Source organism: Lissotriton helveticus, chromosome 4_1, assembly GCF_964261635.1.
Source record: "Lissotriton helveticus chromosome 4_1, aLisHel1.1, whole genome shotgun sequence".
NCBI lineage: Eukaryota > Metazoa > Chordata > Amphibia > Caudata > Salamandridae > Lissotriton > Lissotriton helveticus.
Window position 1 is genome coordinate 1,249,738,847 of NC_136063.1, and position 27,501 is coordinate 1,249,766,347.

General features: G+C 48.4%; 1 protein-coding gene across 3 annotated transcripts in view; it reads right to left on the reverse strand.

The window, feature by feature from the left end:
- Nucleotides 1–27,501, reverse strand: part of LOC144827483 (acid-sensing ion channel 1C-like) — a 574,677-nt gene that overhangs the window by 370,357 nt on the left and 176,819 nt on the right. For all 3 annotated transcript variants that reach the window (XM_078685779.1, XM_078685778.1, XM_078685777.1), the window contains exon 3: nt 13,745–13,872. In XM_078685779.1, coding sequence (XP_078541905.1) covers nt 13,745–13,872 — 128 coding nt within the window. The remainder of the gene's footprint in view (nt 1–13,744; nt 13,873–27,501) is intronic.

Sequence of the window (27,501 nt, forward strand, 5' to 3'; positions counted from 1 at the left end):
GTCCAAACGTGTGTGTAAATCATAAAGGTGTGAATAGTAGGAATATTCTCTACGTCCTTCATTGTGTAATCGCCACACCTCACGAAGTTCCCAACCCGTTGCACCATCCCGCAGTCCCTTAGCAGTGGCAGCCGCCGTGACTCCCCGCAGCGGAGGGGTGGACCTATCCCGCTAGATATCAAACACACAATTAAAATCGCTACCCAACAATAAGGTCTCTTGGGGGAACTCCGCCAACACCCCAGACAGCCTATCCAGGAATGGAAGTTGTTCCCGATTAGGGCCATAGATACTACCCAAAATGATCTACCTTCCTTTCAGAGTGCCCATAACCACCACATACCTCCCCACAGGGTCCAGTACCCTCCGATTTAGTTGGAAGGGCACCCCCGGCCTAATCCATATCAGCGCTCCCCGAGAGAAGGCCGAGTAGGTCGTAGCAAAGAGCTGGCCCCGCCATCTGCACTTCAGGAGTGAAACCTCTCCTTCCGTGAGATGGGTCTCTTGTAACAATGCCACCTGCGCTCTCCTTCTCTTAATATAGTTGTAAACATTGTACCGCTTCGCAGGTGTCCCCATGCCCCTAATATTCCAGGTCAGAACCTTAATCCCTTCAGAGCTACCCACATATGCAGCCATCGGATCCGCAAGGCAACCACCCCAGACCCTCCCCCCCACCCCCACACACAACCCGCCCTCCTGGCAGAGAACAACAAAACCCCTCAAAACAACTCCCCATCCCTAGGTGCATATAGTGTTTATTGCTATTTTTTTCATGTTGCCAGGCAATGAACATCTCAGCATAATTGCTCTCTGTGTAAATCTTCTGCATATAAGTAATGTTACATGTATAGCAAGAGTTCCCAGATGTTACTGCTTCCACTGGGGCTTTAATGCAGAAAGATGGGATTGCCTAACCAATCATTTCCACCCTTAAATGGCTAAGCTTTCTCAGCAAACTTGTACAAATTCTGCATAGCAGCCTCCATGTAGAATTTTACATATCATTGTGCAAAAATCGCAATCATCCTCCAAGCCTAGACCTTCCTTTTCCAAAGTTCTAAAATATTCCCTAAAGGGCTTCAAAATGTTAAAGTGTATATGCAAATTAGCAAACTAGCTGTCTTGTGCAAATACAATTCCATACCAACCAACCCCACATAAAAAGCCCTCTCACCATAAAGTCCCCAAAAGCCCTAAATTCATAAAGTCTCTACTGCTCTTAACTCCATGTTTAAGCTTAATCTGTAATCAATCTTCACCTGATTAACTCTTCTGGGCCTCTTTTTTACCTGCACAACATAACCCTACCTTCCGTTCCTGAAAGCTCTGGCAGGAGCCCCGCCCTTTCTTCCTCTCCTTGCACCCCTCCTCCCCTTTAAAAGCATAGGCACCATGACTAAGTGCCAAAGTCTCATGCCTCTCTTTCTTATCCCCCATCAGAATTCAGACATAGAATTAGCCCATTGACATTGCAGCTTCCTTAATAGTGCTGAAAGTCTGAAATGTTCCCTTAACAGTACTTTAAATCTAGAAATTTGAATTATCGATGGCTCAGCACTAGCCACTTGAAATCTAGGAATTTGGGGGCCTATTAGGATGACGGGCGGACATTGTCCGCCCGTCATCCTAGCGGGGATTGGAACCGCCCACCATGAGGGTGGGGGTCCCGTGGGGGGTATTAGGATGTGCCCGCCACAGTGGCGGGCACATCCTGCATTTTTGGTGCTCTCAGCACCGCCCGCCACAATGCTAAAAATGCATTTCAGCATTTGCATAAACAAAGCGGCAGGCACCGCGCGGTGCATGCCGCTTTGTTTATGCAAATGAGTACCCCCCCGTGTGCAACCCCCACACCTCCTTCACTCTGGGGGCCCGCAGGGGGCCCCCAGAGTGAAGACCGCATGCCTTTCCGTGGCAGCATTGCCACCACGGAAAGGCATGTCTGAAAGCCCATGCTAATATGGCTGGCGGAGTCTAGTAGACACCGCCACCATATTAAACATTTTTCGCCCCGGCCGAAAGGCGACCAGGGCGGAAAAGCGGCGGACGGTCTTTCCATCCGCCGCGGTCCCCCGCCATTCTAATATGGCTGGGGGGGGGGAATTCTGGAGAGGATGTCGGGTGGATTGCCCCCGCCAGGCCGGCGGTGGCTACCGCCAGCCTGGCGGGGGCAATCCGCCCGACATCATAATGGGCCCCCAAGTTTTTAAAGTCCTTTCGACTCCTAGCCATTTCCAAAAAGTTATGGAGCGTAAATTATTTTGTGTTGTAAACATCTTCTACTTGAACGCTTTGGCTAGTATCATCTCTTTAACTCTGTAGTCCGCTAAATTCACCAATATGGTCCTGGGATGTTTAGCTTGGCCAAAAGGTTGGGGTGGAAATCTGTGCACCCAGTTAATTGTCAAATCCTGAGTGTACGCTGGCATTACATATGATCGCATTACATTTTCCACCAGGGAGACACACCCCGCACCTTCTCTGTATGTTCTGGAATTCCAGTTATATGTAAACTGGAGCGTCTTAAGTGATTTTCCATTTGCTCTTGCATCACTCATACTTTCTAGCATCCATGGAATGACATTGCCGTCCGTGCGCGTCCCTGACTTCTGCCCTGTGTCTCTCCGGCTCCGCCCCCATGCTTCGGCAGAGGGCTTCGCGGCGGCCCCGCAATGGAGCAGGAGAGTGGTGGGAGAGCTGCATTTAATTGCTCCCCGTGCCTCATGCTTCGCTAATAACAGGTGGGGGTATGGAGTTTTTTTGTGTATAAGTGGAGTGTTGCCCAGTAGGTGGCTGCTCCCAAGAAGCAGAAGTGGGGCAGGGAGGAGGTAAGAGGGGGTGGGTTTAAAAATATTCACTCACCTGCCTGCCACCAGGCTGGTCGGCCGCCACCTCTCCTCTGTCCTCTGTGTCCTCTTCCTGGCTTTTTTTCTGTAAACTGAAAGCAGGCAGCATGCAGGCTCCCCATAGCCAATCATAACGCTGCAATACAGCGTTGTGATTGGTCTGAGTGCCGTGGTTCAGCCCACAGCCAGGATATGGGAACTTGGCCATGTTTTCCACCTATTCTGTAAGGCAGCCTGGGTGGAGAACATTCAAGCGCACTTACATAGTTCCCACCACTCCTCCTCCTACTCTGAGAGCAGAGCAGATCTGCCCGCCTTACCAAGATGCCATAGCAGGAATAAATAAAATGATAAAAACGTTGAGTTATTATCACTCTATTTTGCCTTTTTTTCACTGCAAAAAGAAGTGGGGCGACGCTCCTCCATCTTAGTGGAGGAGCTGCCACTGGCCTTGCCTCACTCTGTCCATTTGCCCAGACTTTGCGAGCGGGGCGAGAAGCTGCAAGATTGTACATTGTGAACAGAGCCCCGTCTGGATTTTAAGCCTTGGACTGGTTTTGTTGATGTAGGGGCGGCAAAGCGGCAGTGCTCTCTTTGGCAGAGTCCAGATGGAGGCTAAACAAGTGGCGCATTGATGCGATAAGAGATAAGAAGTGGATCCTGATGTATTGATCGTCTGTGCCCAGCTAGTGCTTTTGGAGCGGCCAAATAAACCGGGAGGCAAGTAGTAAGTGTACTTCTTAAATCTCTGATTCTCAGCTCGTCTGTATGTGACGAAGGTCATTCTTTCACCAGATTAACTTTAATTCTAACTCAAAGAGAGTGCAGGTCTAGAGGAAAGGCGGTTGGAATTTGGAGAATTTGTAACTCGTTTTCTCCCCTGCCATGAGGCTGTTTCAAGTGTGAACTCAGTGAACTGGCTGAATGGTCGATATCACCACAGCGAACAAGGAGAACCTCCTTTAATGTGACCAGTATCCAGGCACCAGCATCAAGGAACCCCTATTATGATAATGTCAGCTAAGCTAAATAAATCATCCAAACAACAAAACAATTGAATGAGAAGGAAAGCTTCGCTAGACCATCGGTGAGCTTACAGAAAGCCTCCCTGGAGTATGTTAAAGGAGCAGCAGCTTCAGCAACAGAGCCTGTGAAAAAGGGAAGCCTTCGCTGACACCACGATTATAGACATTTAATGCTAATTTTCTTCTGTTTATTTGTTTACCAAATGTAGGAAGGTAGGATCCTTCTGCATGGTTACCCCCACTTTTTTTCCTGGTGCTATGCTGGTTTTTGACTAGTTTGACTGCGATCCTGCTAATCAGGTACCCAGTCTATCTGCTTTCTCCCTAAACTGTTGTGTTCAGTACTTAGGTACATCCCAGATTGGATACTGGAGTACCCTTGTCAGTCCCTAGTATATGGAACCCATGTACCGTAGGCATAGGTACTCCAGCAGCATGTATTATGCCACCCATGAGAGACCATTCAAAATAGAACTACAGGCCTGCCATTGCAGCCTGTGTAAGGTGGTGCATACACCACTTACAATAGACATAGGTTTACTATATCTAAGGGTCACTGCACTTAAAACCTATAAGTCACCCCTATAGCAGGCCTTTACAATCCCGAGGGAAGGGTGCTTGGTTCTAAGTGAGAGGGTGCCGCTGCATGAGCAGGACACCCCTGCAGACTATGGAATCCATTCTCCTGGGTTGTCAGTGAAGCAGCCATTTACTAAATAGAGGGGCATCGCGTAATCGCTCAATGACTATCTCGGAAACGGCTGCTATGAATCCTATCATGTTTGGTATCAAACATTTTGGAATCATACCCTGTGGGAGATATGATTCCAAGCACTGGAAGAGCCCTCCGTTAGGCTCTCAGTGTTCCGGGTACCAGCCTTCTAGTCCTGAACAGCACAAGATGGTTGCTGCCAAGCTCGACCAGGGAAAGGCAGAACAATAGGCTTCCTGCCACAGGGAGGTGTGACCACCTCCCAGACAGGATTTAGTGTAATAGGGCTGGGTGGGTGCGCCTGCCAGCGCCTGAAAGTCAACATGAGGGGCACATTTGATGTCCCTGTGCATAGTCCAGTTCAAACCAGTCCTATGAGCCATTGGTTTTCGCTCTGGTACCAAACTGGACAAAGGACATGGGTGTAACCTCCCCCCTGTCAAGACCCTCCCTTGGGACGGCCCCCGGAATCTTACCAACCCTTTCCTTAGGGTACTTAAGGGCTTGCCTGGGTGGAGGTCCCTAGTTTCATTATGGGATAAGATTTAGAAATGAAACCACTGCACTTCTACCGTATGAGAACTCTGGACTTCGCTTGGCCTGACTTTGTCTCCCTTCCAGGCTGCTCCATCATCAGTGTCTGTGCATCATACAGGAACCTTCCAAGGCCTGTGAAGCATCAAGGACAACCAAAATAATCTGCCTTGGAGTGAAGGAGTCCTTCCCCTGCATTTGCAGGCACCGAAAGAAAGCCAACAGGTTTGCAGACCCCGAGCTCCCCCGGACTCCGTGGGTTCTGCAACACAGGTGGTGGTTTTCCTCAGTTTCCGAGGCCTGTTCTACCCTCTTACCAAGTTTGAGGCCTGTAGTCCTCGTGGGGATTGCAATAACCGAACACCTGGGTACCGCAGTTGCAAAGGCTTGTTGACATCTTTGCAAAAGGATCTTGGGCTCCCAGTAGCCCCAACCTCTCTAGTGACCAGAATCTTTGGCCGCATCGTGTGCATCATGGCCTGCATCTTCTGGTGAGCTGCTTGAGGTCTTATTGTGACTCTTGTGCCTTTGGCCTGTGGGTCCATTTGAGGGTCACCGTTGTTTTCCTTGGGCTCACAATATTGCACGGACCTACCCTGACTCCCCTGCTTGTGGTGAGTCTCCTGGACCTTGCTGGTCCCTACCATGCACATTTTTGACCTACTGCATGGGTTGCATTTGCCAAGGCTTGTTGGTGTTTGAACCCCCCCGAACACAACCCCTCAGCACTCGACATCCTTTGTGGGACAGCCCGTATCTGGGACCTGGTCATCCTCAGTGCGCCTGGACCTCGCAGCTGCAGAGTCAAGAGCACTGTCAACTTTCCTGAAGCACCCGACATCGGAGGGCATCTGTTTTCCAAGTCTCCTGGTCACCTCTGAGTGACATAGACACTGTCCCCTCTGCTTTCAGGTACTCCTTTTCAAGAATTCACGTTTGTATTCCTCCGGACACTTTCTCCTCTTCCAGCAGCGGAACTTTCCTGAAGTCCCCCATTGGGTTTGATGGCAGTTTCTGACGACACATCACACCTATGCACCCGGCTCTCCTGGGATAGGTAACTTGGGTACCACGGTATCCACGGGTGGGGTAGCTCTCCAACCTTCTGTCTTCCATGGGGTTTCTTCAGGCTCCACTGGGAAGGGTCCCTAATCTTTTAAAATTCCAACTGCGACTTGCACATAGACTTGTACGGAGCACGCGGTCATGTTCACACACTGCACAGCAATTCTACATCCTCTAGACATTGTCCTGACTTGAGTTGTGGTTCTTATACCACTTTGTTAGTGTATGATTTGCCCCCCCCCCCCCCGGGACCCACTGTGAATTAGTGCTTTTTACTGTGATTTCTTTGCTAAAGTATTGTGTGCTTTGTGTCTATCTCAGTGTAGGAGATACTGTAATGTACTAGATAGTGTTATATAATAAATACATATTTTTATAAATACTTGTTGTGGTTCTTTTTCATTTAATCTATACTATAAGATTGCATTCTGGTAAAACAAGCTGCTTTACACTCCTTCAGGACTAAGCCTGAAGGCTGCTCTCCACAGCTACCACTTGGATAGCTTTGTAAGGTTGTCTGAGACCTCTTAAATCACCATAAGGGTTGTCTGGACTGGTGCAAGGTGATCACTTACACTAGTGGACATCTTATACGAGGCCAGCTTCTCATACCAAATTATTGTGTCCACTTTTTTCTGTTTTGTTCCATATAAATCACAAAATAGTTGTTATTTGTGCAGGAACAGAATGTTGCCTCATCGGTTTCACTCCTTCCTTCACAGCAGGAGTCACCCTTCTACATCACTCTAGCTCATCAAATGACATGAGTCTGGTATTTATTCTTTCTTGTTCATTATAGGCCTAAATAAATCGTTTTTACTGGATACGTTTGGACCCACGTGAGGGGTTCTGGAAAGTGTGCCCCCTCCCATATATTAAATTTGTATATGTTTATTCAAGTCAGACTGCTAATTGACCACTGCCTGCAATTCCAAATGCATACCTGCGGTTCAGAAATCTGAACTTTCAAACTATCTGACAATGTAGCTTCTGATGTTCTGCTTACCCAGGTGCACGGGACGCTAATGATTTCTCTGTTTAAGCCATCAATATACCATAAACTCAGAAGCATATTTATGAAAGAGTTGTGTTGCCCTTGCACCACGCAATGGTGCACATGAGCAACGCAACTCATAAGTTTGATTTATCCAGCCACATAAGGCCACCTTGCATGGCCTTTCATAGCTTGATAAATCTAGAGTAACTCAATGTAGAGCAAATAGCTACGTTGCGTTACTGTGCCCCAAGGAGGCATTACATGGGTGGATCATGAGTGTTCACATGCATCCACCCATACATTTTGGAGCATTCCCAGATTCACCATCAGAGGTAGTGGGAATGTGTCAAAATACTACGCCTCCCCAGGTGAGGCGTAACGATGAGAAATATCTTTATTTCTCCTAGTTACCTCCTCATCACGCAGCACACCTAGAAAAAGACAAATGCCCCTAGGGATTGTTTTTGTGCAGGGAGGTATTTCTTCCTGCACAATAACAATCCTCATTAAAATGCAAGGGTGCCTGTGCTGCAAGGGTGCCTGCGTTGGCACTAGGCAGTGCATTGTGCGCCAGCACAGGAAATGACACAAATGCGCCGTATATTGTAAGGTACAGCGCATTCCTGCACTTTCCCTATCATCCAGTGGTGACTTGCTTCGCTGCGTGATAATTCGATAAATATGCCTGCGAGTCTATTACTCATCACACAGTCGCTAATCCAGGAGTCGTAGGGTAACCAGTCACCTTTTCCTTCATGCCATGCCCACAGATGCACCACCAGCTACCTTATTATTTCAAGTTTCTCTCATTTATTTTTCTAATATAACCCAAACTATCTTGATCTGGCCTTCTAGGTGTACTGCAGTGTCTGAGGAAGCGGGTCTGCCTCAAGGAGGGCAACACAACCTTCGGAACCTGGTGACACTGAGAAGACTCACAACATCAGGGGCAGTGTGTACAAATTCAGTAGGATTCCAGGACAGGAAGCAGAAAAGTGTGCTTCTTTGAAGGCAGGTGACTAGGGAGTGGGAGGAATGATGGAAGAAAACATGAAGTAAGAGAGAAAGAGATGCATAAATGTAGACACAGAAGGGATAGAACAAACAGAAGGAATGATAAATACAGACAATGATTATAAATAATCGTCGTTCTCTCCTTTTTTCATTTCTCCCTTATTCCCTTATCCCATTCCCTCACACATTCCACACATTCAGAGAGCGTATTTTAAGTAGAACAGTTTCATCACATTTACTCTATCTATTCATCCTCACATCGATAAATGATGTTTAATTAAACATATCCAGGAACCTTTGCGGTAATCTTTGCAGTCATTTTACCATTTTTAATCTACATACTTGATTATTCATCAGATCAACTTTCAACCCAGGTAGTGGCTATGTTGATCCATTTCAAGAGACTGTAAGCCAGTCAGAGATACTTTCACAACTTCATGGTAAGTGGACTAATTGCTACTCCTGACTTTTCATACTTTTTTAGGGCTCGGGCCTACGTCACCACGAAGTGGGGGCGGAGTTTCCGAGCTCTTATGTATTAGAAAAAAAAAGAATTCTGAAAGGGGTCCGGGCTGCCACATTCCAGAAAGCGCGCGTTTTTTGCGTGTGGTATTTTGCCATGTGCATGGTAATTGGTCCAGGCAAGGCTGTGTTTAAGTAAGGCAACACGCCATAGGACTTAGGAATTTGTCAATGTCCACTTCCTGCATAAAGTGTTCGGACACGCGCAGAAGAATACATAAATCCTCAATTACCAGCTGTCCGAGGTGCCGGTAATTGAAGGCAGATGGTGCTGGGAGCGTGTGCACTGCTGTGGTTTTTTTCCCTTCAGCTCTGTGTGCGCGCATGAACAGCCGGCCAGCAATGTAGAGAATCACATGCATCAGATCTGGTTTTTTTAAACAATTGCGATCGCGAAAGTGATCTCTTTCTGTGCTGCTTGTTTAAACAATTGCGATCGCAAAAGTGATGCTTTCTGTGCTGCTTGTTTAAACAATTGCGATCGCGAAAGTGATGCTTTCTGTGCTGCTTGTTTTTCGTATGTAATCTTGTTCTTCTACGAACTCGATGGTAGCGGAGTATCCCATCCTCACCCTCTAGGTCACTTCATTAATTTTCCATGAGTCCGCCGTGTCTGGTGGCGAGTGCAGATTGGTAGTGCAGAGTGCAGAGTGCAGAGTGGTAGTGCAGAGTGGTAGTGCAGAGTGGTAGTGCAGAGTGGTAGTGCAGTTTGGTAGTGCAGAGTGCAGAGTGCAGAGTGGTAGTGCAGAGCGGTAGTGCAGAGTGGTAGTGCAGAGTACAGAGTGGTAGTGCAGATTGGTAGTGCAGAGTGCAGAGTGGTAGTGCAGAGTGCAGAGTGGTAGTGCAGAGTGGTAGTGCAGAGTGCAGAGTGGTAGTGCAGAGTGCAGAGTGGTAGTGCAGAGTGGTAGTGCAGAGTGGTAGTGCAGAGTGGTAGTGCAGAGTGCAGAGTGGTAGTGCAGAGTGGTAGTGCAGAGTGCAGAGTGGTAGTGCAGAGTGCAGAGTGGTAGTGCAGAGTGCAGAGTGCAGAGTGGTAGTGCAGAGTGGTAGTGCAGAGTGCAGAGTGGTAGTGCAGAGTGCAGAGTGGTAGTGCAGAGTGGTAGTGCAGAGTGCAGAGTGGTAGTGCAGAGTGAGAGTGCAGAGTGGTAGTGCAGAGTGAGAGTGCAGTTTGAGAGTGCGAGTGGTAGTGGTAGTGCAGATTGAGAGTGCAGAGTGCAGATTAGTAGTGCAGATTGGTAGTGCAGAGTGGTAGTGCAGAGTGCAGAGTGGTAGTGCAGAGTGGTAGTGCAGAGTGCAGAGTGCAGAGTGGTAGTGCAGAGTGCAGAGTGGTAGTGCAGAGTGCAGAGTGGTAGTGCAGAGTGCAGAGTGGTAGTGCAGAGTGGTAGTGCAGAGTGAGAGTGCAAGTGGTAGTGCAGAGTGGTAGTGCAGAGTGCAGAGTGAGAGTGCAGAGTGCAGTTTGGTAGTGCAGAGTGCAGATTGGTAGTGCAGAGTGCAGATTGGTAGTGCAGAGTGCAGAGTGGTATTGCAGAGTGCAGAGTGGTAGTGCAGAGTGCAGAGTGGTAGTGCAGAGTGCAGAGTGGTAGTGCAGAGTGGTAGTGCAGAGTGGTAGTGCAGAGTGGTAGTGCAGAGTGGTAGTGCAGAGTGGTAGTGCAGAGTGCATTTTGAGAGTGCAGAGTGGTAGTGCAGAGTGCAGAGTGGTAGTGCAGAGTGGTAGTGCAGAGTGGTAGTGCAGAGTGCAGAGTGGTAGTGCAGAGTGCAGAGTGGTAGTGCAGAGTGCAGATTGGTAGTGCAGAGTGCAGATTGGTAGTGCAGAGTGCAGATTGAGAGTGCAGAGTGCAGATTGAGAGTGCATAGTGCAGATTGGTAGTGCAGAGTGCAGAGTGGTAGTGCAGAGTGCCTAAAACACATTGCCATTTACAATGCCATTATCTCTAACTTAAAACAAACCGGAGCCCTAATGCATTCCTAATGCTTGTTTATTTTGGCCTACAGTCTTCACCTCCTCTTCTCCCTCTTTTGAAATGTCTTCCTTGCGGCTCTTTTTTAGGTCTTGGCTCTAAATAGCGCATGCTCTATCTCAAAAGAGACATGTTATATATTGTTTGAGGGCTTCAGACCACCCATAGGCTTGGTAGTGCAGAGTGCAGAGTGGTAGTGCAGAGTGCAGAGTGCAGAGTGGTAGTGCAGAGTGGTAGTGCAGAGTGCAGAGTGGTAGTGCAGAGTGCAGAGTGGTAGTGCAGAGTGGTAGTGCAGAGTGCAGAGTGGTAGTGCAGAGTGAGAGTGCAGAGTGGTAGTGCAGAGTGAGAGTGCAGTTTGAGAGTGCGAGTGGTAGTGGTAGTGCAGATTGAGAGTGCAGAGTGCAGATTAGTAGTGCAGATTGGTAGTGCAGAGTGGTAGTGCAGAGTGCAGAGTGGTAGTGCAGAGTGGTAGTGCAGAGTGCAGAGTGCAGAGTGGTAGTGCAGAGTGCAGAGTGGTAGTGCAGAGTGCAGAGTGGTAGTGCAGAGTGCAGAGTGGTAGTGCAGAGTGGTAGTGCAGAGTGAGAGTGCAAGTGGTAGTGCAGAGTGGTAGTGCAGAGTGCAGAGTGAGAGTGCAGAGTGCAGTTTGGTAGTGCAGAGTGCAGATTGGTAGTGCAGAGTGCAGATTGGTAGTGCAGAGTGCAGAGTGGTAGTGCAGAGTGGTAGTGCAGAGTGGTAGTGCAGAGTGGTAGTGCAGAGTGGTAGTGCAGAGTGGTAGTGCAGAGTGCATTTTGAGAGTGCAGAGTGGTAGTGCAGAGTGCAGAGTGGTAGTGCAGAGTGGTAGTGCAGAGTGGTAGTGCAGAGTGCAGAGTGGTAGTGCAGAGTGCAGAGTGGTAGTGCAGAGTGCAGATTGGTAGTGCAGAGTGCAGATTGGTAGTGCAGAGTGCAGATTGAGAGTGCAGAGTGCAGATTGAGAGTGCATAGTGCAGATTGGTAGTGCAGAGTGCAGAGTGGTAGTGCAGAGTGCCTAAAACACATTGCCATTTACAATGCCATTATCTCTAACTTAAAACAAACCGGAGCCCTAATGCATTCCTAATGCTTGTTTATTTTGGCCTACAGTCTTCACCTCCTCTTCTCCCTCTTTTGAAATGTCTTCCTTGCGGCTCTTTTTTAGGTCTTGGCTCTAAATAGCGCATGCTCTATCTCAAAAGAGACATGTTATATATTGTTTGAGGGCTTCAGACCACCCATAGGCTTCCCATTAGCTGGCTCCATCGTCGCTCTCCTAGTCTTTCTCCCCATTTGTCCATGGCATGCATGCATGCATGCGTCATGCCTCTTCCTGTGTTTAGCCCACCCGAGATCAGGGACCAATTACTACTATCCACTCATTCCTCCCATATAATGTCCATTTCAAGAACTTATTTTTCCTTTCTTTAAGAGGCCTCTTCAGGAGCGGTTGTGTTTTTACTGCTCCGAGCGCCTCACCGTTTGCTTCATCCTGGTTCAGCTAGCTGGATTTTTAATTGTACCAATAAACTACATTACCTAATCTGCTGGATTGGCGTTCTTTACAAAGTTGGCAATGACTAACCTCAGCCATACCACGCGTGTAAAAGCCACAGACCGTCGCAGTCAAGCACTAACCTTCAAAAGAGCCGTAATCGACCAAGCACATTTTAAATATTTTTACCTTCTTTCAACCAGAGGCAAGCGAAGCATCAATAATCTCCTTCGAGTTTTTTTATTTAGTGGGCATAACAAGCGGAGAGTGGCTCCCGGGAGGATGTTATGTCCGCGCTAGCTCACGCCGTGCATTCATATTAGATTTCTATCACCCCATAAGACATTGCGCTCAGCTTCAATGCACTCTATCGGCTTCAAAAAAACAACTGAAGTGCGTTCCAGTGCAAAAGAACCTAAAACAAGCCTACTACCCACAGAACATATATTAAGTGCGATATAGCGCCCATTTTTAAATGTTTAGGCATAAAACCATTGTATATGAGATGGTTACCAAAAACAGGAACACGTCTTAATGGGCTCGCTGGTTACTAATAAAACAAGCTTCAGGAAGGGCTTGTTTCAATTGATTGGATGGCCATTGTACAGCTCAGCATGCCACCAACTGCACTCCTAGGCACTGGAGTGCATCTGTTTAGGTAATGTTTTATGGTTTAGAATACAGCACACAGTACATAAACCACCACATTATTTGTTATGATGCAGAATTACAGGCTCAAAGCAAATAATTACCAAAGGCCAGTAAGTTGGATAGCTAAGTGGGTTGAGTGCCTGCAGCAGGCATGTGTGTGTCACATTCAAGTCACAAGTATGTATTGCACTTAGGCAGAAGGTACCTTATGTCCTTGAGAGGTGAACAAGATACTAGATTACTAGATAATTTTGGCAGCACTCTTTAAAAGGAATTGACGTATTTCATATTACGTTTTGCTTTCTGTCAAATGGTAAATTTAATTTGGGACGGCTTGTTCATGTATGCCCGTGGTTACACAAAGGAGTAACGGCGCATCAGCTTCAGGTGCTTGGGTCCTGGATCTGCCTGGGGAACACGTACGATCTGGCCATGCACTGCTGAAACAATTTGAAATTGACAAAGCCAATAGATCTAGCATTGCTAAGCCCCATTGGTTTTGCCAATGCTTGTTTCCTTCGTTGTCTCTTACATTTTCTGTGCTCTCCCTCACCCTAGGTCTGGCTGCTGGGTTTCACAAACTGCATTAAGGCATTATGCATAAGGGCATCCCTGCCAATCACTGATAGCCATTCGTTGGTGCTGTACTCTAACCCATCCAAAGGTGTCACTGTTGCCCACCTAATAAACCCATAAAATGCTGTTAGGGCTGCTGTGGGTGCTATAGCAGGCCACGCGGTTCCCATGACAGAGGGAGAATTTAAATATAAACACGTATGAAGGCTGTGTATCACATTTAAAACCAAACCGTTCTACTTCTTTTCGAACCCTCCAGTATCCTTCCTGATCAAGGACACACTGGAGTCTCCTGGGAATCCCTGGAAGAAGGAGGTCGCACAAATCAGGCATTGGATACTTCCTGTTGTTGACAGGACACAAAGGTCTGGAATCCAGGGGCCACTCCGAACCCCAGCTGGTCAATGATGGGAGGTTCGTTCTGGCTATGAATCTGAACTTTGATCCCTGCTTCGAAGGAAGTCTCCTCTGCACACGCGCAGGTTGAGCCACAGGTATGGAAGAAAACAACAAACAGAGAGAGGGAGAGAAAGAGAGAGACTCACATTTCAGTCATTTAGACCATGTTACTATGTGGACCAATAATAGCTATTCACTCATGGCTCATGTGTTTGCTCTGCTGCCAGTAACTTCTGGTGCTAATTTACAAGCCCCCTGGGCTGCCGCTGCGTCGCTTTTCCTCATATAAAAAGTGATGCACCAGTGGCGCAAGGGGCTTGTAAATAAGCCCCTCTGGGTTTAGCAAAACGTTAAGCTTGGGGGCTTGGAACCATTAAGTCAGACTTAAGGAGACAGAGGGGACCACAAACAACATTATCTGTAGGAAAAGTTGAATATATTTTGAAAATATGACAGCAATATCCTGTTCTGTGAATATGCTCATCATGAGATGAATTAGAACTGCTTCAAAATTTGTTATAATAACATAAGATGGTAACACACTCACCTAGTTGCACTGCATACAGGGAAAGGACAGGAATGCCCGGTTATTCACCGGTAATATCCATTACGCCGAGTCCTGGTCTCCCCGTCCCATTCCTGACAAGTGAGCAGCTAGTCTGCTCTACAGAAACCCCTACCTAGCTGAGCTGTTGCACTTCCCCCTAGGATGAAGTCACCATCACGTGACTACAAAGGGGGAAGTGCATTCAAGAATCATCCTGAGAATACCAAAGAAAACCAGAACGAAAAACAGACAATCACCCAAAGAAAAACCCAAACCAGGGAGGGAGAGAAGGGCTCAGGAATGGGACGGGGAGACCAGGACTCGGAGTAATGGATATTACCGGTGAGTAACCGGGCATTACCTCCTCGTCCTGTCTCCCCGTCCCATTCCTGACAAGTGAGCCCATACCCAAGCACACGGTGATTGTAAGAAAAAAACGGACCAAACAGTTCGAGAAAAAACAGGTCCAGTTTTAATCAACAGAAAATAGTACAGATCACAAATCATGTACCGCAGAAAGGACACTTTTATTTATTTAAAGAGTTTTATATAGCGCTGGCTAGACCCGGAGGTATCAGAGCGCTTTACATGAGAATCAACAATGTAACATAAAAAGTTCAACAATTACACAATAAATCCCCAAAAAATAGGCAATACAATTAGGAGAGGAGAGAAAGGAGAGAGAAAAGTAGAGGAGGGGGCAGGGGAGGTGAGAAAAGGAGGAAAAGGGAAGAGACAATACAGAGAGACGGATAGAAGTCTGTCTAAAGACCGACTGGGTAGGTGAAGACCAAGGAGGGAATCCACGGCCCATCTCACCTATAGCTAAACCAGGTAGCTCCATCGGGCATCAGACAAAAAAGTTCAGTCTCAGTACATTGAGAGAGTGGAGAAGGAGAGACATAAATAGAGGGAGGATGCGGGAGGAGACAACAGGAGGGACGAAAGGAAGTGAAACAATGTGGTTTAACAGTATAACAGAAAAATATCAACAATTACACAATACATCAAACAATCAGCAATATAGTAGGAGAGGAGAGAAAGGAGAGAGAAAAGAAGTGGGGGGTAGGTGAGGTGAGAACGTGAGGGTAAGGGAAGAGACAACCGTAGAGACGAGAGGAAGTCTGTCTAAAGACCGACTGGGTAGGTGACGACCAAGGAGGGAATCCACAGTCCATCTCCCCTATAGCTATACCAGGTAGCTCCATCGGGCATCAGACAAAGAAGTTTGGTCTCAGGTGTCTGGGGAAGAGGTTCGCAGAATAACAGGATGGGAGGGAGATACGGCAGGTTCGGTGTCTGAGGGGGTGTGGGAGTTTTTTTTCCGGTGTCTGGGGCTTGCCCGGTTGTCGAGACATGTGAGGTAAAAGAGGCAGGACTTCATCTTTCTCTCTGCGACGTGGTATTGGGTCGCTCTTCGTGTCAGGATCATCGGGTGACGAGGGACCGTGCTATCAGGTTGTTTCAGAGGCTTGGAGGGAGGAACGGCCCCCGATCAACCGTCCGGCCCTGAGCGCTCCCGCGGGTAACGTATTAAAACACGCTGTCCCCTGCGAGGTACCAGTTATTACACCGTCACTCCGGCGGTAGCGCTCCACTGTGAAGACTTTCACTAACCCCAAAAGCAGCAGAGGCCACCATCCCCAACTGAAGCCGATAATGGGCAACAAACGTATGGGGAGAAGCCCACGTGGCAGCATTGCAAATGTCCCTTAACGAGGCCCCCTTGAACATGGCCCAGGAGGAAGACACGCTCCGAGTCGACCGACCCTGAACAGAAGAAGGCAGAGAACAGTGGGCAGAATCGTAAGCAGAAACCACAGCGCCCCTGACCTAACGAGACAAGGTGGACAAAGAAGGCCGAAGCCCCAGCCCCGAGAGGCCATAGGTGACAAAGAGGGAATCCATTTTACGGAAACCAGCCGTACGCTCCAAGTAGATGCGGAGAGCCCTCAGCACATCCAACGAATGGAGGAGCACCTCCTCAGGAGAGGCAGGAGCCGGAAAAAACACCGGGAGAACAATATCCTCCAGACAGTGAAAAGAAGACACCACCTTAGGAAGAAAGAACTGACTCGGACAGAGAATGACCTTATCATCGCAAAAGCGCAAGAAGGGGGGGGAAGCCATCAGCGCCCCAATTTCACCAACCCTCCGCCCAGAAGTAATGGCCACCAGGAAAACAACCTTAGCAGAAAGGAACTTCAGGGCCATGGAGTCCAAAGGCTCGAAAGGAGGACCCGTCAATGCCCGGAGAACCAAGGGAAGATCCCAAGGAGGCACAGGAGAACGAGAGACAGGACGCTGAAGCAAGAAACTCCGTAGAAGGCGAGCCACCAACGGGAAGACAGAGGAAACAGAGGAACCACGAAAAGCAAGAATGGCAGCCCACTGGGCCCACAGGGAAGAATCAGCAAGCCCCAAGACGAAACCATCCTGCAAGAAGTCCAAAACCTTCACGGCCTCACAGGAGGCAGAAGAGAGACCCCTCACAAGACACCAGGAGGAGAAATTCTTCCAGTGACGGTCATACGACTTCAAGGTGGAAGGGCGCCGAGAAAGCTGAAGACAACGGGCAACCTCAACCGAGCAACCCAGGTCCAGCAAACTCAACCTCTCAAGTACCAAACCCCAGCCGGAGGCGACGCAGGGAGGCAACCCCGAGAAGAGGATCCGCAACTGGGAGGGAGACAGGGGAAACCGCCAATGCGGGCAAACAGAAAAGGTCAGCAGAAGGGGGAACCAAGACTGCCGAGACCATTCCGGAACCACCAGGAGAACCTCCGCCCGATCCAAACGAATCTTCCGGAGGACCCTCGGAATTAAGGCAAACGGAGGGAAGGCAAACAGCAGACCCCTCGACCAAGGAATTGAGAAAGCATCGGTAGCCCACGCCAACGGAGAGGGAACTATGCTGCAAAACCGAGGAAGAAGGGCGGACTCCTCCGAGGCGAAAAGATCCTGCCAAGGAAGGCGGAACCGGAGGACAATCAGAACCAACAGATCCGGGGACAGACAGAGGGACACTGAGGAGGGGAACACCCTGCTCAAAGAATCCGCAGGCCCATTCTCCTTCCCCGGAATATAGACCCCCGTCAGAGACAGGAGACTCGACTCGCCATAAAAAGGCCGAACTCCCGGGATAGGAGAAACATAGCACGACACATGCCCCCCTGGTGATTCACATAAGAACGAACCACCTGATTGTCCGTCTGCACAGAGACCGCCCGACCCCGAAGGAGAGGAGCGAACCAAAGAAGAGCCAACCAAACCGCTCTCAACTCCTTCCAGTTCGAGGACTGGAGGGATTCGAAACTGGACCACCGACCCTGAGCCTTGGAGGCACCCAGAACGGCACCCCACCCCAAAGCACTGGCATCCGTGGACAACACGACCACAGACTGAGGAGGAAGGAGATCGAACCCCCGGGAAAGAGAGAGAGGGGACAACCACCACTGGAGATCCGCCCGAATCCCCGGAGTGACAGGGATCAGAGTCTCGTAGTCCAAGGAGGCAGGATCCCAGTGCGACAGGACATGATGCAACAGGGGGTACAGATGGAGCCTGGACCAAGGAAGGAGATGCAGAGTGGACGCCATCTCCCCCTGACTCCGTAACCAGAGACGGGCAGATACCCGTGATTGGGACAGAAGCCAGGAAAGGTGACGAAACAAAGTCAACTGGCGCTCCTGCGAGAGAAAAACCATGTCCATGTCCATGCGGAAGAGAGCCCCAGGAACTTCAGGGACTGGGAGGGCACCAGGGAGGATTTCCTGTGGTTGATAAGGAACCCAAAGGAACCCAGCAGAAGACACACCTGGTCCACATCCGACAGAGCCTGTGAAAAAGAAGGAGGGACAATCAACCAGTCATCCAGATATGGAAACACCAGCAGTCCCCTGGAATGAAGGATACCCACCAGAGGGGCCAAGAGCTTGGTGAACACTCTGGGCGCCGATGAAAGGCCCAAAGGAAGCACCCGGAACTGATAGTGCAGGGTCCCCACAGCAAATCGGAGAAAACGCTGGTCTTCCGGGTGGACAGGAACGTGCAAATACGCATCCATCAGATCCAGAGATGCCAGGAAGCCCCCCAGCAGGACCAGAGGCAGGATGGACTGGAGCGTCACCATCTTGAACGGACGGTGGACAACGAAGCAATTGACCCGCTTCAGATCCAAAACAGGATGAAGATCCGAAGTGTCTATCTTTGAGACAAGAAAGAGGATTGAATAGCAACCCCTGCCCCTCTCCAGAGGAGGAACCTCCACAATAGCCCTCTTCTCCAACAGGAGCCGGACACCTGCCAACAAAGCATCTCTGCACAGAGGAAGACGGGGCAGGGGAGTCTGAACAAAACCCGGAGGAGGAGGAGAGGAAAACTCGAGCCGGCAACCTTCCGAAACAGTCTGAACCGCCCAGGCATCCGGAACTGACAACCACTGGGCGCGGAAGGACTGGAGGCGACCACCAACTGGCAAAGACAGACAGTCATTGAGAAGAGGAGGAAGCAGGGGTGGCAACACCGGCAGCGGCCCGGGGCTTGGCACTTCCAGGGGCCCCCGGCCACGACCCCTGCCACGAAAGGGCTGAGAAGCGCCACGAGCAGGAGGCCCAAAAGCGCGACGATAACCATATCCACGCCCTGAGAAGGAGGGTGGACCGGAGCCACCAGCTTGCGGTTCTCCGCGGACTGCTTGACCATACCCTCCAGCTGAGGACCGAACACCTTGGAACCTTCAAAGGGCAACTTAAGGAGGACCGACTTCTGCGAGGAGTCCGCCTTCCAGGAACGCATCCAAAGATGACGACGGGCAGCAATGGAAGCACCAGAAGCAGCCGCCGCCGCCCCCAAATTGTCGAAGGAAAGATCCGACAGGTAACGCACCTGCAACTCCATCAAAGACAAAAGAGACGTGGCATCCTCGCCGTCGTTCAGCAGAACAGACAGGGACTGGAAATCTTTAAGGAGCAACTGAACCATATAATTAGAATATGCAGTCGCCCAGACAGAAAAATTAGAAGCAGCATAGGAACGCTTCACAGCCCCCTCAACAAGTCTATCCACAGCGTCCGCAGGAAGGGCGTCTTCAGAAACGAACAAACCCTGAGAGGAAAGGCCAGCCATCAAATTGTCCACTTTCACAGCCTGGGGGAATTCAGCAGCAAAACCCTCAAGAGGGTAACGCCTGGACAGGAAACGAGGAAATGAAGACTTGTCCACCTCCTTCCATTCGTGAGACAGCACATTGCGCACTGCCCCATGTAAAGGAAAGGAGTCCGGAGCAGGCTGGGCATACTGCGTAAAAAAGTCATCCTCTACGACAGCATCCGCAGGAGGAGAGAAGCCCAAATTGGACCGCACATGGGTGAACAGTTCAGTGAGCTCAGCACCCTGAACAAAACGACCACGGACACCCTCATCCTCATCAGGACCAACGTCCTCCTCAGGAGCAGCCGTTGATCCAGAGAAACACGAGGCACCTTGGGAGGAGGCCCAGCCGCGTCCCTAGCCAGGATAGCAGCAGCCACAGCCTCATTAATAATCAGGCGTAGGGCATCCAGAGGGGCCGCAGAAGAGGCTTCAGAATCCATCGCAGAAGCACCAGTCCAAAAACACCCCAACAGGCACAAACAAGTACAAAAAACCACAGAAGAAGGACCCCATATATAGGTCGAGGACCCGAACACCTGTGGCAGGAAGAAAAAAATGGGCCGGCATAAAAAGCCCAGCCAGCAGCCAAAACGCCCCCTAAATGCACAAAATCCACAGGAGAGTCACATCACCAACTACACACAGCCCCCGCCCGCTAATGCAGGGCGAAAAAAGGACCGGAGACCACCCAGGAATGGCCGCTGGAGCAGGCCAACCAAAGCCCGGTGAGTACCTGTGAGAACAAAGAGCAGAAACGGCCGCTAACGCGAGCGGCGTGTAAAATCACAGCCCAAAACAGAGACGGCCGCTAACGCGTGCCGCGTGCAAGAACACAGTCCTAAAAAGGAGACAGCGCGGGGGAAATGGCAACGTGAAAACAAAGGCGGCCGCTAAAGCACGCGGCCGCACAGAAAAAGGAAACAGCAGGGAACTTACCAGGAACACAGGCCGCCCTCGAACAGCACAGCCAGGAAACGCGGTCGTAGATCGCAGAAAACAACAAGCACTGGCGTTGCCAATAGGTTTCGCATTTGGAAAGTTGGAGCTATTGGTTTTGTAAATGACATTTTATATTTATAAATCGTTATTGGCATTGTCAATAACAATATATAAATATAAAATGTCATTTACAAAACCAATAGCTCCAACTTTCCAAATGCGAAACCTATTGGCAACGCCAGTGCTTGTCTTTTCTACGCAGTTAAAATTCTAGACGAACCCTTGAAACGTTCTGTACGAGAACCAGTAGGGGAGACGGATTTTTAGACACATACTCATGTTTTTTTTAATTCATGATAGTAATCCAGTTTACTTGTTCCAATCACTGGCAAAGCCAATGGGTGTATCTACCGTTTGGAGTCCTACCTAAACGATTTAAAGCCTACAGCAGGGATAAAAAAATGTGTCTGTATACAACGTGTTCATGAGACATAGATGTAATGTTTTTGGTATACATTGGAGATGTAAAACACTCCCATGTACATTGCAGCGCGAGCTCGCCATAGGAAGCAGGATTTTCCACCAGAATTATTCTGAGCAAATCACTTAATCTCCATGTGCCTAAAAAATGAATGTGACCTCGTGTAATGTAACAGGCGCTCATGCCCCCAATACCATTGACTCGAGTTTGACTTATATTAAAGTGTACGAATAAAAACATATAAACTCCTGTGACGTGCTCAAGACCACGGTGCCGTGAGAAAGCCGACTTTCATTATCACTCCAGCGGCTATTCCGTTTACCACCACAAGGAGGTTTTCAGGCGCCCGGGGTCAGGTCAGGCTGGCCCTGAGAACCACTGGTAATCGCAGCATAGGAGACGTGCAAATGTGAAACCAAACAGACGGGGTGGGGGAGTCGAGCTGCAGAAACATTTCACGTGAGTGCTAGAATGGCTTAGAATACAGGGGCATCTGCGAGCGGCTGCGGGAGCCACAGACAAGGGGCATGTGTTCGGCTGTAGTTCACATGCATGGGAGTCCTCGGCGTCCCTAAGTACTTACTGTGAAGAGAGGCTGGCTCGCAGTGAAGAAAGGGAAAAGGCACACGAAGGCTGCAAGAAGGAAAGGAAAAAAAAGGGAGGAAACCAAAGGAACGAAAAAAAAAACCTTCGAAAAGAAAGAAAGAAAGAAAGAATCTTCAAAAGCGCTCCGGCATGTTGTGTCTTGCGTGCTACATTACGTACTGGTGAAAACAGGAGTTGTTAACTGATTCTTTGTTTAATTTGAAGTACATTTTATTTATGTCTAAGTTTCGCCTTTGTGTCCATGTAAAGGCAAATGGCCTCGCAATGCTGGCAAATGGCCGGAGGGAAGCCGGATGGGGGCGGGAGAGCCTGGTGGGGGGGCGGGAATGCGAGCGAGGGGAGAAGTGTGGCAGGCGGATTAGGGAGATGCGCGTGCTTGTGTGGTCACGTGACCCGCTTTTGTGGTCACGTGACCCTCACATGCACTGTGGAAAAACCGCAGTGGTTTGACGAGTCGATCGAGCCCTTGAATTTTCGCCTATTACATTCGCAAGCGAATGATAATAAGCGAAACCTAAAGAACAGGATGATTCTCGGATGCACTTCCCCCTTTGTACTCACGTGATGGTGACGTCATCCTAGGGGGAAGTGCAAACAGCTCAGCTAGGTAGGGATTTCTGTAGAGCAGACTAGCTGCTCACTTGTCAGGAATGGGACGGGGAGACAGGACGAGGAGGTAATGCGCTGTATGTATCCCAGTACGGTGCATTCCTGCCTTTTCCAGCGCTGGTGCTCAATGGGCTGCCTAGCGCCAGCGCAGGTACCCTTTTTTTTTTTTTAAATTAGATGTTTTTATTGAGATTTTGTATGACATTACATCAAGTTTGCCAGTGAGCGGAAATCATTTTAACATGAAAGTACATTAACCCATGGCAAGTGTCCATTTAAAGAGCATTGGAAAGATACAACATTAAAGAAAGGAAATGACCTCTTACATATGTTTGTTTTGTACATTTTCCATAGCTGCCAACTGTGGAAATATCCCATGCCCGCCCTCTGATGTAGTGTTAGGGAATGTTCGGGTTGTTAGGTAAGCATTTCCAAGTGAGTCAAAGGACTTCGTGTGAAGCTTCTGCATATCCTTGTGGTGCCCCTCACTTGGCATTGGATGTATGTGTTCCTGTTAATTGTGCATCGGAATTGGAACCTCCGATATAGGTAAGAACTGTTAAATCAAGGGGGGGGTGAACTGGGGGACTGTACTGCAGAGACTCTAGTGAGAAAAGGTCTATTCTAGGTATGTTCTGTGGAACTCAGTAGGACAGTTTGGGGGGAAATCGCGGAAAGTGAGCTCTGTGTATCCCTTGGGGGAGGTAGGGGTAGTGTCATTGTAGTGACCTTCCTAGGTGTTGGAAGTTAATTGTGTGTTATCTTCTATCTGTCTCTGGGGGGATTCCAATGGGGACAGTGACTGGGAGGATGTTGAGGAGAGTGGCTGTGTTGTCTCCTAGGTAAATTGATGCATCAGTTGTGCCCATTCGCCAACGCAGGTACCCTTGCACCATGGCGCAAGGGTTCCCCTGTTGCACTCAGGATAGTTTTTGTGCAGGAAGGTGCACCTTCCTGCACAAAAGCAACCCTGTGGGGCATTTTTCTCTTTCTATGTGTGCAGCAGAATGCAGCTATAACAGAAGGAGGAAGCAACAAGGAGAAATAAAGAGATTTCTCCTTGTTACCCCTCCCCTGGGAAGGCGTAGCATTATGGTGTACTACAGGTCTACAAGTATTGGTAAAACTAAGAATGCATCAAAATCCATGGGAGTTGTGTGGGAATACCCACGCAATGCCCATGCAACGCCATACTTGGGGAGAGTAATGTAACACAGTGATTTGCGCTGTGTTACTCCTGATGTAACAAGCCACTCAGGGCAATGCAAAGTGGCCTTGCGTGGTTTGATAAATCACATTTTGGGGTTGCATCATGCTTGCACCATATTGCATGGTGCAAAATCGATGCAATCACTTGATAAATAGGGCCCTCAGTGTCCAACACCGGAATGAGACAGTGTGAGGATGTGATTTGTGTTGCCTAGGTGTGATATATATTAGGTAACGATCAATGAATTGATCCATTCATCCATCAATTCATTAAGGAGCATTTGGTTCACAGTAGTTTGCCAGTGGAGGAGCATGGAAGGGGTGATTTGGATACGGTGGTGAATCTCACGTAAAAGTGCTAAGTTATGTAGAAAGCGGTACAAAAGGGGGTGGTGATGGATGGAGCATCTGAACCAATCAAACACTCACACCCAGTCAAAAGATCTGGGTTTGATCCATCACCGTTCTTTAGCCCACTCTGCCACCCCAGTTCAGACACGGCTATATGCAAATCAGTCTGACCCTGTGCCTCATGGGAACAGTCCTGCAAACACAACAATGATGGACAGAATGTGGATCAATGTCACACATTCACCCCAGTCCAAAGATCTGGGCCCAAATCCATCGTTTTTCCACTCCACACCACCCTGGGTTAGACAATGGCGATATGCAAATCAGCGCTGACCCTGTGCCCCATGGGAACAGTCCAGTCCGAACTACAAAAGCCATGTCCTTCCCAGAACGGAAACAAGCATCCGAGGACCGGCCCGGTTTCGAGGTAACACCTCTCTTCAGCCCGGCTAGCTTGATTCCAGTGGTGTGGAGTGCCTGGGACTCACGTCTGAGCATCCCCAGTACACTTAGAGCGGTAACTGCAAACACAACATGGCTTGGCAGTTCGGGCTGGACTGTTCCCATGAGGCACAGGGTCAGACTGATTTGCATATAGCCTTGTCTGAACTGGGGTGGCAGAGTGTGCTAAAGAACGGTGATTGATCAAACCCTGATCTTTTGACTGGGTGTGAGTGTTTGATTGGTTCAGATGCTCCGTCCATCACCACTCCCTTTTGTACCGCTTTGGCCGCCATAAGTGTGGCAGGGTATGCTCAGACGTGAGTCCCTTGCTCACTTTGCCAATGGATTCAAGCAAGCCAGGCTGAAGACGGCTGTAATGCCAGAAACCGGTCCTCGGAAACTTGTTTCCGGTCCAGGGAAGGCATGGCTTGGCAGTTAGGGCAGGACTGTTCCCATGAGGCACAGGGTCAGACTGATTTGCATATAGCCTTGTCTGAACTGGGGTGGCAGAGTGGGCTAAAGAACGGTGATCGATCAAACCCAGATCTTTTGACTGGGTGTGAGTGTTTGATTGGTTCAGATGCTCCGTCCATCACCACCCCCTTTTGTACAAGTTATGTAGAAAGCCAGAAAAGGAGGTCATAGGAAGATTGAGAAAGGTAATTACGATAAGCAATATGATCATAAGTGTGCGGTGGAAGTGGATTGTGGACATTTCCATGGCTGAGAAGAGGAGATGGATGATGACGATTGTGATGAAAATACAATCAACATCACTGACGATGCTGTGGTCGTACATACCTAGATACAATGAGCATGACCACTTAAATATGTACAACCAGTTTACGCAGACAGCAAGGAGGCTCATCATGGAGAGATGAACCATGGGGATGAGATGGGCAGTTGTGGCAGAGAGGTTATTGTGAGGAGCTTTCGTCCATTAGCAGGCACCGCTTAAGGCCTCTCCATTGCTTGACATCGCTCTTCAACATACACCTCATTGGTAAATCCTCACATTGTATCCAGGACGTTTTTCAATATGCATAATTATTGATCTATGCGACACACGATGCTACATTTGTTTCGTGTGTGTGATCCAACAATTACATATTTTTGAAATTCCAGCACACTGCTTTATCATCTTGGTTGCAGATCTAGGGTTGGTTCAATGCACCTGCAGTGCTCTGTCACTGGAATCCAGCTTTGGTCAGTGTTCTACTGTGCCTGGCCATGACCCACAATGTCAAGATTCAGGGAATCCCCACTTACCGTGCTTCCATATGTCATTGTGTCTATCACTGTGTTCCAAGGTAGGTGTTACCTGTAGCTATTTCTTGAGGCAGCAGAGAACCCCTGTTTCATGTGCAAGCTTAGTTTAGCAAAGAACCCTCATTTCCTGTCCAAGCACAGTTTAGCAAAAACATTTGTTTCTTAAGCTTGCATGGTTTGTAGGGGAATTCTTGTTTCCTGGGCTAGTACAGTTGAGCAGAGAACCCTTGTTTCCTGTCAAAGCACAGTTTACCACAAACATTTGTTTCTTAAGCTTGCATGGTTTGTAGGGGAATCTTTGTTTACTGAGCGAGTACAGATCAGCAGAGAACCCTTGTTTCCTGTCCAAGCACAGTTTAACACAAACATTTATGTCTTAAGTTTGCATGGCTTGTAGGGGAATCCTTGTTTCCTGGGTGAGTACAGTTAAGTAGAGAACCCTTGTTTCCTGTCCAAGCACAGTTTACCACAAACATTTGTTTCTTAAGCTTGCATGGTTTGTAGGGGAATCCTTCATTCCTGAGCTAGTACAGTTAAGCAGCGAAACCTTGTTCCCTGAGCCAACAGCATGCAGCTGTCATTACATGTTCCCTGAGCTTAAAATGAATATGATGAGTTTGCTGTTCTCATTCAATATGGTCTCCTTGCTGCCAGCTTATGTTTCCTTCCTTCTCTTGGGTGAAGGAGTATGATCAAGGATTGGGCTGATGCAGTGAAAAGGCATCATTACGTGGTGCCATCTGCAAGGGAGCAAGGTTCCTGTTGATGCACCAACATGGCCCCATTGCCAAAAAAAGGACGATTGCACAGGGTGTCGTTATAAAGGGTTACAGAATACTTTGCACAGGTCTCCTTTTTCGGGCTTGACACCATTTTCCTACATTGCTGGGCTGAAGTATGTGTTCAGCTTTATCATGCGTTTAATTTCAGCTCAGCATTTGCCATTGTTTTGCCCTTCATCCTGTGATGCACTGCCTGTACAATCCTCCTTGTCTATAGATATGTATTATTTTCTTGAACGTTTGCTGTTACAACCTTGCAAGTCCCTGTATTGTTTCTGATCCTACGTAAGCATTGTCTTCCAGTAGAGAAACATCATCGCATTTGTTAGCTTCTAAAAGTCTGTCTTGTATTTTCTCCCTGTTGATGTTGGGTAGGCATTATTGTAGCCATCACTGTGGGGAAGCAAGTCTCGGCTTCAGTATGCACATTTCCTTTAATGTATATATAGGTACGAGAGTTATGATGCCCGACGCAACCTGGCTATTGTGCATGTGATTTCCTCCTAGGTGCATTGTCTTGATTAGTAATGACACCTTGTTTGAGCTTGGGCAGCTCTCACTTGACTTTATATTTATCTTGATGTCTCTTAATGGCAGACTTTTCACCCGTAAAGTTGGTGACGTATAGCATCCAATAGGCTTTGAAAACTAAACCAGTGAGGAAGAAAATGCTAGTGTCACTTAGAAAGAGATGGATGCTAAAAAAGGTCTCTGATAACAATGGAGAATAGACTGACAAGGAGATACAAGTTAGTGGAGATGAAGAGGAGAATAATCGGTTGATAGTGATACGGTGTAGGTTGGTGGCAACAGAGAACTGAAGATTATAGACGAGAACAGCAAAGAGAAAGTGAAAATGAAAACCCATCAAACAATTGAAGAAAGATGTGTGATTGAGCAAGGCCGTCAAAGCATTGCGTCAAAGAGTACATGGCAAAAAACTGGGAGATGATGGAGAAGGAGTATGAAAAGAAGGTATAAACTGAAAGACTGATGAAGAAGAGAGAGGGCCTAGAGAAAGAGCACAGTGAATTAATGCAGAAAAAGACCAGTGAAAGCAAGATGAGGAGACAAAGAAAGACATGGGATAAGAGTGTGGGTGATAAGGCTGATGAAAGGAATTTGAGCAGCTGAAGGAAGAATGTTAATGTTAATGCTGGTAAAGGATTATTGAGATGATGGCGGGCCCATGAGAGAACAATGCTTAAGCAAAGGCTTGAACATGAAAGTTGATGTTTTGGGGGTAGAGGTACGAATGATATTAAATGTGAAGCCAATGTTAATAAGGAAAACAGTAGCATAGACTG